Genomic DNA, 13,769 nt, shown 5'->3' with positions numbered 1-13,769 from the left:
TTTTTCCGCTTGGGAAGCGCAAGTGTGCGCGAGTTTTTCTACGGCGCTTTTCTTTCGTCGGTGAGTTGGTTTTTCTTCTATTTTTAAGTTACTAAGGTGAATGGTGAGGAAACCTTCGTCTTAAATAAACATAAGCCCCAAACAAAATATAATGAAAGCAAAATAAAAGTAAAATAAAAATAAAGCTCAGACTTGGTTCCTTACAAGTGATACTTCTTTTGTGCAATAGACAGGAATTTGCTTTTAAAAATATATACAGTAGAACCTCACTAATTCAGACTAAGTAATTAGTCTGAATTAGCAAGGTTTTTACTCAAATGTATATTGTATGGTCCAAAAAGTATGACTTTATTTAAAGTTAAATTTTATTATGCATTTAAATGAACAAATATAGTGGTTTGATAGACTTTTATAATACAAAAGTAATAGTAGCACTATCTTTGTCATTGTCAACATTTACCAATTTGAACTTTAAAAAGAAGTTAATTGTTGTTCATGAATTACTGTAAATTCTGAATTAGAATGAGATTAGTGTATTTCTATCAGAGCATTCTGTAATTTTATGATAATTGATTTTATCCTGAAAGACCTTCAAGTTAAAAAAAAAAACATTAGTTCACAATATTCTTTTAACATAAAGAAGATTGGATTAATCTATTAAATTTTCTTTATATTCATCAATTTAAGTTTTAAAAAACTATTTTCATATTTATTGTTGTAAGGAAATGGCTGATATAAGTTTTAGATTTGCTGAAAACTGGTAGGCTATACACAATAATTTTATTTTTAGTGTTTCATAAACAGTTCTTATATATACAAGTTGTGCCACTCATTTCAGTAAGTTGTCAATGAAATCTTGTTGGTCCTCTAATGCTCTGAATTTATTCTCATTGCAACTCATACTCACTAATTTTTCAAAAAACAGTAGTAGTTAATGACTTGTAAAGTCATTTCTTTATTCTTTGTAATTAAATGTATATTAATTAATTACATCAACTGTATGTTATTTTTAATTATTTTAAATTTAAATGTTATATTCAGGGTTCCTACACACCTGGAAAGTCAGGGATTTTCATTAGTGTTTGGAAAAAGTCATGGAAAGTCAGGGAATTTGTCTCCTTAGCTGCCTTGTTGATCTTGTTTGCTGAATATGGATGACCAATCATAACCATCTGCAGGTGACAAGAAGTAATGCAATCTTTAATAAAAAAATATACCAGAATCCATTTTGAAATGGCTTTTTTCACTGTTCTGAAGCCATATAATTTTACAGTTGTGGATTAATAACAGGATAAACTACTTTTATGTAATAGTGTTTAATTTTTATTAATTTTAATAATTCAGCAATTATAAAAAGATGAAATTGTTAATTAGAATAAAAAAAATAACTAATTAAAAATTTGTTTGCAAACTTTTAAAAGTTGAAATTGTAATTTATTAGAATGTTCACTTCAAAATAGCTAAATAGATCAGTAAAAATCTGATTTTCACATTTAAAACATTACTACACAACATAAAAAGTTATAAATAGTTACCCGACGTTTACAGTAAAATACTGGCACTGACTTGTTGTTGGCACAAGCTTTTTATATTTGTTGTTATGATTTTCCTTGAATGTACTGTACTGCAAGCATATTTTCCCCCTCTCTTCAATTTTTTTCCACAACTTCGATACAGAGTTTAATAATTTGTTTAACTGAAATGACATTGGGTAACAAATATCGCTGATTTTGGCAAATTTAGGGCTTAAAAACTGGCAAGATTGATCATACTTGTAATAAATATTCTGTAGTTATATTTTCGAAAATCAACAGGTAATGCGATAGTTTAACCACTGTTAACTTGCTTATAATTAAAATTTAAAAATTAAAAANAACAGGATAAACTATTTTTATGTAATAGTTTAATTTTTAATTTTAATAATTCAGCGATTATAAAAAGATGAAATTGTTTATTAGAATAAAAAATAACTAATTAAAAATTTGTTCGCAAACTTTTAAATGTTGAAATCATAATTCATTAGAATGTTCACTTCAAAATAGCTAAATAGATCAGTAAAAATCTGCAATTCAATCATTTTTCATGTTTGAAACCTTACTACACAACATAAAAAAATTATAAATAGTTACCCAACATTTACAGTAAAATGCTGGTGCCAATTTGTGGTTTGCACGAGCTTTTTATATTTGTTATGATTTTCCTTGAAAGTACTGTACTGCAAGTGTATTTTACCCCTCTCTTATTTTTTCCTGCAACTTCAATACATTAGTTTAATAGATGATTTTTTTACCCAACATCAGAAATGACGTTGGGTAACAAATATCACTGATTTCGGCAAATTTAGGGCTTAAAAACTGGCAACATTAATCATAATTGTAATAGATATACTATAGTTATATTTTTGAAAATCAGCAGGTAATCTGATAGTTTAACCAATGTTAATTTGCTTATAATTAAAATTTAAAAAGCTGGTAAATTTAAAAAACTTTAATTTAATTACTAAAAAATTAAAATAAATTTGATTATCTTTTGTGTGAAACAACAACAAAACAATTTTTATAGTTATGTTGCAAAAGAAAGAGATTTGTAGTTACGATTCTATGTGCTGAACTTTTATATTTTAATAACGTGTAATTGTAATTTCATTTGATGTTTATTTCTGTATTTATTTTATTTTACTTAATTTCTGTAAGTTTTAAGAATCCCAATTTTCATAATACTATAATGTCATAGGAATATAAGTGTGAGGTTCCAGAATTGTCTCAGAACTCACTAAAACAGAAAAACATAAAATAATTTAATTATTAGAGAAAAAAGGAATAAACAAAACTTTTTTATAGAAACTTGAGGAATAATCTAGACAGTGCCGCTTCCAAGATTGATCATTTGGATTGGAGTCGGATTTTCCATTGTTTGAAAACACAATGATGACTTCTCCTGCAAACTCCAATTCTTCAATTGACATAAGTAAATTGGAGAATCCATTAGATCCCCATCACAAAGTGTGGATGAGGGTCCAAAACCAATCCAGGGAATAGGAAGGTGATAAAAGCCGGTGTCTCAAGGACATGAGGCTGTCGAGAGTCATCTCTTCCAAAGCCATTGCAACCAATTACCTCCAGTCATTTTCCTTTTCCCTGTACTTCTCTATTTCACTGCTGTTGCTGCCTTTTCCTTCCACAAATCAACAGTTGCCTTTCAAAAGGAGGACTTTTCAAACAGGATAAATACAAGTGATTTACATTAGTGCTAGACATCAGACAGAAATTAAATGAACTTTCCTTTCCGGATCATTCACTGAACATTGCTCCAGATTCCACCAATGCTGCAATTTGATGTTTTTAAGCGGAACAGCTCGAACCACCGACATGTAGACGGTGGAACTGGGGGGGAGAGTCCCTTCAGTATGTGTAAATCAGCAAACTTCAATGACATGATGGTTGTCTGCAATTAGGGAGTCGTAAATTTCCCATATGGAAATGGATGTGTCAACTCCCGGAAGAGGTACACCATTGGGCACAGTCCGGGCCAACCTCTCACAGACCAGGAAACCCGCCAGGGTGGAGATGTAGAGGGACACCTCAGCAGTCTGGGGATCTCGCATCTTTAAGAGAAGAAAACCCCTTGGGAATAGCAAACATTGGTTAAATGTTCTGGGTGAGGGAAATGTAGTTGGAGGACCGCATCCAACTCTGCCGGACGTAGGTGATGGAGAGCTCTGTCCCCTTCCAAAAATACCATGTAAAGGTGATCTGAAGGGAAGTCCTGATGGATGTATGAAAATTTTTCCAGCTCAGTCAACAGAGAGATGAACCAATAGTCAGCCCAGATGGAGCATGTCATCACATCCGGCAGTGGCAGCGCTTCTTCTTGGGTCAGTGTGACCTCCACACTGGTCTACCCTGACACACTGCATGCCTACCTGCATTAATTGTCAAGATGGCTGGGGCAGCTGATGATGAAGACTATCCAAAGTTAACCCACAAACTCACAAAGCTGGTAGGCTGGAGATGCACTAGAAAATCGGTAGAAACGAAAAACCTTGCCAAACTGAACAACTAAAGCTTCCGTCTACCTCCACAACTTCTCTGGGAAAATCCGCTTGGCTGTCTTGTGTGCATCTACCACCCCTAAAGGCCCGTCTTGGTTCACTGTGGTGTGCTTGCTCTTTTGGATAATCTGTTTGTTGGGAACTGGCTTTCAAGACTCTTTTTTGAGTGTTGGATACCCAGCACTATTAGCTACTGGATTTCTGGTTGATCCCTGTGTGAATTCTTTGCTGATTCACCGGGGCAGTGTTCAAAGTGTATCTAGAGGCCTGGGATTCTATAGGCAACTTGGTCACTCTTTACCCTATTTTAAGTATATCCACTCTTCCTGGTTGGTGTTTACACTTTGGGGAAACATGAATGATTTAGAGCACATCTCTGCCTTGTGCATCACTGTTTACAAGATCCTAGATCAGTGTTTCTTAACCTCTAACAAATTGTCGCCCCCTTCAATAAAACCATTACATAGTATCGCCCCCTTCACTTCAAAATTCCGATGCCGAGGGCCAAGGTAAACGCCAAATTTGTACTTCATTGAATAGACTACTGACTAGTATAATGTTATTTGTTTAATTTTTGTACGATATAACGAATAAAATATCCAATTATTCTTAATATAATGTTGTACTATATCGCCCAGAAAATTGTTTTTCGTCCCCCAAAATATAAATTGTTACTAATCGCCTTCTCAACACGGAAAAATGCCCACAGGAAACCATTGAAAAACACTGTCCTAGATGATCTTAAAGACTATCTAGTGAACAACAGGAGCTCAAGACTGAGCACTCTGACCCACTCAAATTATATAATTAAAAGTGTGCAATGAATTATAGACATCTTTGACAACTGCCTAACTGATAAAAAGTTTACTGAAATAGATAAGAATAAACATAAATATAAAAACAGCACTACATGAAGCAGCAAATGAAGCTTTAGGACAAATCAAAGAACATGAAAAAACTTTAAAAAAATTCTGGTGGGACAAAGAGGTAGAAAACATGATACAACAAAAAAACATTAACTTACTTAAAATAAATAAACACTAAAAAAAGAAGAGGATAGAATAAGATATAAAGAACTTAGAAAATAAGCAAAAAAATTAATTTTGGAAAAGAAAAGATTAGATTAGGATAGAAGTTGTAGAGAAATAGAAACATAATAGGAGGAAGAAAATGCACTGAAGCATGGAAATTCTTAAAAAATATTAGAAATGCAAGTACAGTAGAGCATAGATTACACAGGTCAACAGTGGTTTTGGTGCCCAGGTATTTTGAGCTGATTTCATATGAATTTGGTGTCCTGAATTCAAATATGGCATTAGTTTTTGCCTAGGAGCTCTAATTTTTAAGATATAGCATTTTAGCGAAATATACGTTTCAGTATCTTAAGTTACATCCATGGATCAAGTAAAAAAACTAAACATGGAATTTTTATTATTATATTATGCAAATATTATTCTATACAAAGATAGAGGAAAAAGTCATCAATAAAACTAAACAGTTACACATTGAGGAAGCTTCTTTTCCGTGACTTTCATGAATGTATTTTGGAGCAATCCCNTGAAAACGTTTGTTCTATAAACCCCTTTTGCTGGAAAAGTGTATATGATTTTCACTTTTAGTTATTTGTCGAAACCGCGTCTTCTTCTTGTTTTGTTTGGTTCAATGTCACAACTTGATGAATTTATTGACACCTGGCAAATAATTTGATCATCAGCTTTTAATCCATACAGGTACATGTTTCAGGCTTTCGCCCCTCTTCAGTCTGTTACATAGATAGGTTGTATCTTGTGTATACAGTATCTGTCAGGCACCTTTTGTAGAAAATTTAAGGAAAGCTATGAAATTACTACAGTCAAAAATAATATTAACAAGAATCTAAGCATTGAAATTCTTTTATGAATTTCAATGCTTAGATTCTTGTTAATATTGTTAAACTGGCTACAACTATTAAAATAGAATGTTTATACAGTTGCAGGTGAGGCTGTGTGCGGCACTCTGGGAGTGAGATGTTACAAGTTACAAGGCATGCGGGGGAGGCCGTCAAGTCAAGAGGGAAGGGAAGGGGAGTTGGGAGGTATGAAAGGTGCCTGACAGATACTGTATATACAAGATACAAGCTATCTATGTAACAGACTGAAGAGGGGTGAAAGTCCGAAATGCATATCTGTATGGATTAAAAGCTGATGATCAAATTATTTGCCATGTTCCCTCTTGTTAATTTCTATTTTACTTATTATGTCCTCTAAATTTACTATGAAATATTTATAATTTTTTGTTGGGCCATTAAAGTTTAAACCTTTAATTAAAAAATTTTAAACGAAATTAGGTGTTATGCAAGTACTTTGCATAATACCTAATTTTTTAGATTTAAGCTTAAACTCAAATCTAAATTTTAAAAAAGTTAAAAGTAAATATTCTTGTGAAGTTGACTATGATAATCCATACACTGTTAGAAAATATAATCCTGCCTTATAATTTGCCAGAATAAATCCTTCATTCTAGACTTCCTACAAGAGATCAACCCACAATCCCTAAGCCCTTGTGCTCTGCCTTGAACAGGATAACACACATACAGTTCATTTCCTGAACCTCCATATCTCATACAATGGTCACCTATCTACTTGTGTTTACGGAAAACATACCCACCATCCAATCTTCATCCCTGCCTCTTCCCACGATCCGTTCACCTTCAAGTTGACCAGATTCAGAGCCTTGGTTCAAAGGGCATTCTTCCATTCATCTAACACACAAGCTAGAGAGGTTATGAAGCAAGTGGAAATATATAAGGCCACTCACAATAACATAGTCATTAACTTTTGTGATGTTGACTCCTTCTCAGTGGCATGGAAGTCTTTCTATGAAATATAAGTTCTCACTGTCCTCCCTGCCCCGTTCTCTTATCTTATGTCATATATCACCTCCCCTACACACGTTTGGCAGTTTCTCATTTATCTCAGTTGTTTACCTGATGATGCCCATTGAATACTTCTTCAAAATCAATCCCTTCTCTCTGTTCATATCTATATGCAACTAACCTAGCTTTATAGCAATCAACGGTGCCATCCTGTCTTCTTTTTACTTTGTACACCCATTTATTTGAAATTATTTTTCTGTCCTTTGGGCATGGGACTAATTCCCATGTATTATTTTCCATTAAGGACTTATACTCTGAATTTATGGCATTTAACCATTCCTCTCTATCTTCTCGGCTTAATGCTTCTGTTACACTTGTAGGATCTGGCAACTTGTCACATTTTGCGATATCCACTACTTCATTATACACCTTCTTTGGTCTTCCAGGTTTTCCAGTTTTAATTAATCGTGGTCGTCCTGCTTTGCGTTTTGGTTGCAGATCTAATATTTCATCGTCATGTGAAGGAATATTTTCGTTCTGCGTATCAGTGGAAGGAGTGTTACTCTCATCAACTTCAATGTTTTTTATGGTTGGTGTTAAATCTAAAGGTGCACTAAACAAGTCTTGTTTGTTTTCAGTTTCTAATTTTTCAACGAAACACACATCTCGAGCCTTTATGACAGTTTTAGTTCCTTGCTCCCACAGTCGGTATGCCTTTGATTCTTGTGAGTAGCCAACTAGAATGTATTCCTTTCCCTTTGGTTAAAATTTGTTTCTCTTCTGTCCCTTTTTCAGAGTAATTGCTTTGCTACCAAAAATTCTTATAAATCCAACGTAAGGTTTATTTCCAGTCCACAGTTCGAATGGAGTTTCTTCTTCTAAGGCTTTGGTGGGGCAACAATTTCTTATGTAGGTTGCTGCGTTGATAGCCTCTGCCCATAGACTCTGAGGTACATTGGATTGAATCATCATGCATCTCGCCATCTCAGTGAGAGTTCTGTTTGCTTGTTCAGCTATTCCGTTTTGTTGAGGAGTATGCTCGACTGTCAACTGCCTCTTTATTCCTTTTTCTTCAAGATAATTAGTAAATTCTTTTGATAAGTATTCTTTTGCGTTGTCGGTACGAATCCTTTTGATTCTTTGACCAGTTTCGTTTTTGACGCTTTCCTTGTATTGTTTAAATGCATTGAGTACTTCAGATTGGTGTCTGAGCATTGCTACTTCGACATAGCGTGTTTTGTCGTCAATGAATGTCACAAAATACTTAGAACCGCCTAGGGATTCCACACTCATTGGACCACATATGTCAGAATGGACTAATCCCAGTATACTTTTCTCTATCGTGTTGGACGACTTAAAGGATAATTGATGAATCTTTCCTTTGTAGCATATTTCACAATCAATTCTGTCTTGGGTTTGTTTCAATGTTATTCCATCTACCATTTTTTTGCTTGCTAGTTTCTTTAGATCGTTGATGTTTAGATGACCAAGTCGTTGATGCCATCTCAAAAGATTATCACTTTCTTCTGCATTCAATACCGCATCAGATCTAGTTTCTAGTACGTATAGCTGATCTATTTTCTTTGCTATCAAGGCGATGGAACCATCTTGGCGAGTAACAGTTGCAGATTCTCTTTTGAATGTGACAGAATATCCATGTTCTGTTATTTTGGGTACAGATATCAAGTTGTTTCTCAAATCTGGAACGGCTATCACGTCTTGTAGCTTAATTGTATTTTTGGTGTTGTTGACACGCACACTTATATTAATTGTTCCAGTTCCAACAGATCTTAATGCATGTTTCCCTGCAGTTTGTATTTCTTTGTGGAGATCTTGATTTATCTCTGTAAATTTTGTACAGTCGCTACACATATGTGCGGTTGCTCCACTATCAAGACACCAGTCTGTTGAGTTTAGAGGTTGAGCTGTTTGTACTGTGACTGCCATAGCGTCACTCTTTTTGCATGTATTGTTCCTTTGCGAATATCTGTTATTACTTCTACACTCAGCTGCACGGTGGCCAGGTTTAGCGCATATGTAACACGTTCCTGTGAATTGTGAAGAAGAACGATTATTTCCTTTTGGGTAGTTTTGTCGGAAAGAACTTTTCTTTTGTTTTGGTCCCATGTACAGTGCACTTCGTTCGACTAAAAACTCTTCCTTCTCTTGTCGTCTTGTTTCTTCTTCAATTAATTTTATTTTTAAAGATTCAGGCTTCGGTATGTCGTCTTGGGACTCAATGGCAATTCTAAATGTCTCGTATTCATCGGGCAATGAATTTAGTAACACTATAGATAGTAACTCACTTGGAACTGGTATACCCGCTTCTTCTAATTGTTCAGCCTTTTCCATAAATTCACTTACATGTCTCGACATTGATTTTTCAGTTCCCTTTTTCATCTGATAAAGTTGTCTGTATAGTACTGCCTTTTTAATTGGACCTTTCGATTTATGTATCCTTTCCAATTCATCCCATGCTTTTTTGGAAGTTTCTGCCTCTTTATGTGGCTCAACTGGTTCTGCTTAATGCCTAGTAAAATTAACGCTAAAGCTTTTTCATCTTTTGTCTGCCAATCTAGTCGTCCAGGATCGGTGTCTGGTTTTTTTATGGATCCATTTACATACGACCAAAGTTCATTGCAAACCAGTATGCTATGCATTTGTAACTTCCACGATTCGTAGTTGCCATCATCGAGTTTATCTACATGCTGCATCCCCACACTATTCATGGCGTTGTTCGTTGTTCATATGGGTTATGCCTTTCGTAAGCAAACAAGTATATAGCACATACTTGAATCTCCAATTAGATCCTTTTCATATGGTAAACCTCGATCATTAAACCCTTAAACCTAACCACGCTCTGCTACTATGTCAGAATATGGATATAATGAAGGGTAGTGTCGAAGGTAACACAAAGAATAAGAGAACTAAAAAGGAATATCCGTTAGAGCACAACACGCGTTCAAGACCAACTAAAGTCGAAACCCCAAGTACCACTTCCCTTGACAGGGTTTACATAGCTCAACTCACCCCTTGCATAGCAGAGGAGAGGGCTCGACGATGAAAAGGACAAAGGTCACATTCACAACTTCCTAACAAAGAAATATGAGACAAAATAATTATAAAAATTGCTGGATTATAGGTTTTTATAGTTTTTAATTCAAGTATACCTAGTTTTGAGTGATAGTGATATTAAAATATAAGATTCCTGTTTTTATCACAAAATGTAAACTAGGTTTATTCTTTAGATGAGACTAAGTTGCTTCAGTTGTTAAAAAAAATTATTTGAATTTTATGGAAATTTAGCTAATAAGTCATTGGGTTTTGTTTTATAATGCTGGCTATTATATTACTATAATAATTGATAGTTTATACTGCTATATTTTTTAATGATTTTATATTAGAATTTAATTCATAATGTAATTTTAAATAGACAATGATAACCTCTCAAATGAATTAAATAATCAGAGTTAATTTCTAATTAATAATTTTAAAATTAAAAAAAATCTACTCAGAGCAGGATTTGATTCTAGTTTCTTTACAAAGAAAGCATCATTATTTGTGCATTTTACATAGTGGGTGGAAAGTAATTAGGCATTGAGAAATTGCTATAATTTCTATACTTCTAATGCAAAGATGATAAATTATTTGACTTTTACATTATTATATGGAAATATGAATTCATACCTTAAAATTCAGTGTAGGCACTGGCACTATGCATCAACAAGTTTTCTTTGTGTTGTGGATGGATGATCACTTTTCTGTCCATCCACAACCAAACCTTTCATCATTTAGCTTAAAGTGACAATTCTTGATTATTTCAGACAGATTGTGGCATGACATTCCTTCACTATATGCCGCCACCTCCCCACAGCATCCACTGATTTCCACACTTTAATGTGCACATGTAAATGTTGGAATTATAAAATTTCATTGATTGATGTATATGCACACACAAATTTTATTATGATTGCAATATTATAACAAAAATTATAGTGATTTCTCAATGCCAAGTTACTTTATACCCACCTTTTAGATTATAAGGTTATCTTAGTTTTTGAACATATCACTTGCAAGCACTTTCATTCTTGCTGTTTATCAATGTCACATCCATCCATGAATGAAGGGTTTAATTTTTAGTTTGCAATTGATTTTTATGTTATGTTTATTTTTAAATAATAAACAATTTTAATTAACATAAAATAATTAATAAAATTTTATTTATTTTAGGTGAAGTATTAGGAGGTTTGTGTGAACTATTAGGAACCACAGTATATGAAAAGTGTAAAGATAAAGTTTTATCTTTAATAAAAAATAATTTGGAAAGAGATACTATCTCAGATGCCAGTTCTCGATTACCAGATAGTAATGAAAATGAAAGAAAATGTGATGATTTAATGGTATGTAAAAGTAAAATTAAAAATTAACTTTAAAAGTATTGAAAGAAATATATTTTTATAGATTGAAATACAGTTAAGTATCAAAAATCTGGACTAATTGGGACTGGACCCTGACCAGATTTTCTAATATATCTGTCAATTAGCATTTGAAATACTGTAAATTCTAAATATAATAATAATTAAGCACTACACATAAAATCAATCATTTGCAAGAAACTACAAAAATCTGCAAAAGCAAATATTTTCACCCGTGTTGAATAGTCATCATCAGGCCAAAAGACCTTCAAGTTTCTGCACCAGTCAAATTGCAAAGGTCTTTTAGCCTGATGATAATTGTATATGAATGCTATTTTAATTAATATGAAACAGCTAACTATCCAGCAAAATTTAAAAAACAAATTAATCATAATGATAATGTGTTACNTACTTCATTTGGTGGATTTACCTGGAATTAACTGGACGGCAGACTAACAAAGGGAAAAATATACAGGAATCAATTCTTGAATATGTGATTTAGAACTGTACAAACTGGAATTAGAGCTGCACATTTCATGTAGCACTGTACATTAAAAAAACACAGATCTAAAAAAGTAGAGCTGATAGAGAAAAACTGATTTCATCTTTGGATTCAGCAACCCAAATATAGCTAAAATCAGTTCTAAAATCCTAGGCACCAAAAAAAAAATTTTTTTTTGTAGGCTTGTGTTATCTGAATGTCTATCAACTGAAACGTCAATTAACCAAAAGCTTTTCAGTTGGCAAATTTAGATTTCTGCTAGTGCTGTGGCACTTCAATCTTGGGCTGCTCCAATATTATTTTCGTTGGTATGCGTGTTTTAGCTGGCAGCACTGGCATGACCATGAGAGGGTACTTAAGGATGTGCCAGGATTTGAACGAATTTCAACATGGGATAGGTTAGTATATTTTTTCGTACATAATCGGTTATCCGAAAAATTGATTTTTCGAACAACCCCAGTCCCCAATTGATTCGTATAATCGATGCTCTACTGTAATAGTAATAAAGGACAGTTTATCTCAGTTAAACAATGGGAAGAATATTATAAAAATTTATTAACAGAATATAGAATTCAATTTATGACAAGATATAAACAGAGAAAAAGATATATCAATTCATTTAGAGACAAAACAGATTAAACAAACATGTAAGAAACTGAAGAATAATAAAGCAAGCAGTCCTGGAGGAATACTGATAGAATTGATAAAAAATGGAACAGAAAAATTATTTAGAATGACAACAAAATTATTTGAAAGGTTATGTAAAGGTGTACATAATTATAGAAGTATATACAATGCCAATTTGTATTATAATTCTAACAAATCCCAGATTGTTTCAAAACTCTTAGGATTAAATATTATTATAGTGTAGAACAGGGGTCACCAAACTACAGCCCATGGGCCAGATCCGGCCCGTGAGATCAGTTCATCTGGCCCACCGTCACTGTGCCACAAATGAGCTAAAATTTAATTATTTAAATGGAAATATCATAGATTGTAAGATGAAGTTACTATGCAGAAAAAATTAAAATAAGTCTAAGTAAAAATGCCAAAATTGGTCCAATCTCATTTTTGCATCTGACAGTAATGTAATTTTTAGGAAAATTAGTGAAATAAAACATTTGGTGACTTTGGATATCAGAGCACTTTTTGTGTAAGTACCTGCAATGAAGTTTCTAAGAAAAGCAATTATGAGTTTGCTGCAGCAATTGTGTTTGTGTATTGGTAAATAAATATATTAGTTGTCTTTATTTTTTGTGTATTCACTATACTGTATTGAACAAAATGGTTATGCGGCCCATGCTTGTCATTCTCTTGGTTATCTGGCCTTCTGTGAAAAAAGTTTGATGACCCCTGGTGTAAAGAACTTTTGATTTCTGATATCACCTTTATGCTCATTTATTTGTACAAATGTACTGTACAAGCATAATGTAGTCTTAAATAATTTGATCTTGTATATATGGGCAGATGAGACTTCTTCAAGCAGTGTAGGAAATATATAGAGCACTGCCAGAACCTATGAATATAAAAGGATCGGTCCTACTGGAATAGCACCACCTGAAAATTTTTTAATGGCTTCATTCATTGCTGCTTGTATACTGAATGCAAAGGATCATGAATATTTTTCAGAGGGATGATTGAGGTTCCTAAGGGAGAAATACTGTAAACTATATATTAGGTCAGTCCATAAGTTCGTGCGTATTTTATGACCTTGTTTTGCTGTTAAAAATGCCAGTCTAATGTGATACTTTTTACACTGAAGTGTTAAATTGGATCTCATTCATATAATACTGTTCAGAATTGGGAACATTTCAGTTGTTTATTTTCGTTAAAATGGAAGTAACAGATGAATATAAGAGACATGTTTTATACTTTTTATTTTTAAGTGATGAGAATGCTACAAATGCAGCCAAAAAATTAAATACTGTTCATAATCAAACTGTAATT

At 33.3% G+C, this 13,769-nt stretch overlaps 1 protein-coding gene across 1 annotated transcript in view; it reads left to right on the top strand.

Moving 5' to 3' along the window:
* Positions 1-13,769, top strand: part of LOC111621949 — a 91,092-nt gene that overhangs the window by 16,086 nt on the left and 61,237 nt on the right. Inside the window, exon 2 of the mRNA XM_023364209.1 lies at positions 11,136-11,305. Within this exon, the coding sequence (XP_023219977.1) occupies positions 11,136-11,305 (170 nt within the window). The remainder of the gene's footprint in view (positions 1-11,135; positions 11,306-13,769) is intronic.

This window comes from Centruroides sculpturatus, unplaced genomic scaffold, assembly GCF_000671375.1.
Source record: "Centruroides sculpturatus isolate CEXI.00-Female unplaced genomic scaffold, Cexi_2.0 scaffold31, whole genome shotgun sequence".
NCBI classification, from domain to species: Eukaryota; Metazoa; Arthropoda; class Arachnida; order Scorpiones; family Buthidae; genus Centruroides; species Centruroides sculpturatus.
This window is presented reverse-complemented; position numbering and strand designations above follow the sequence as displayed.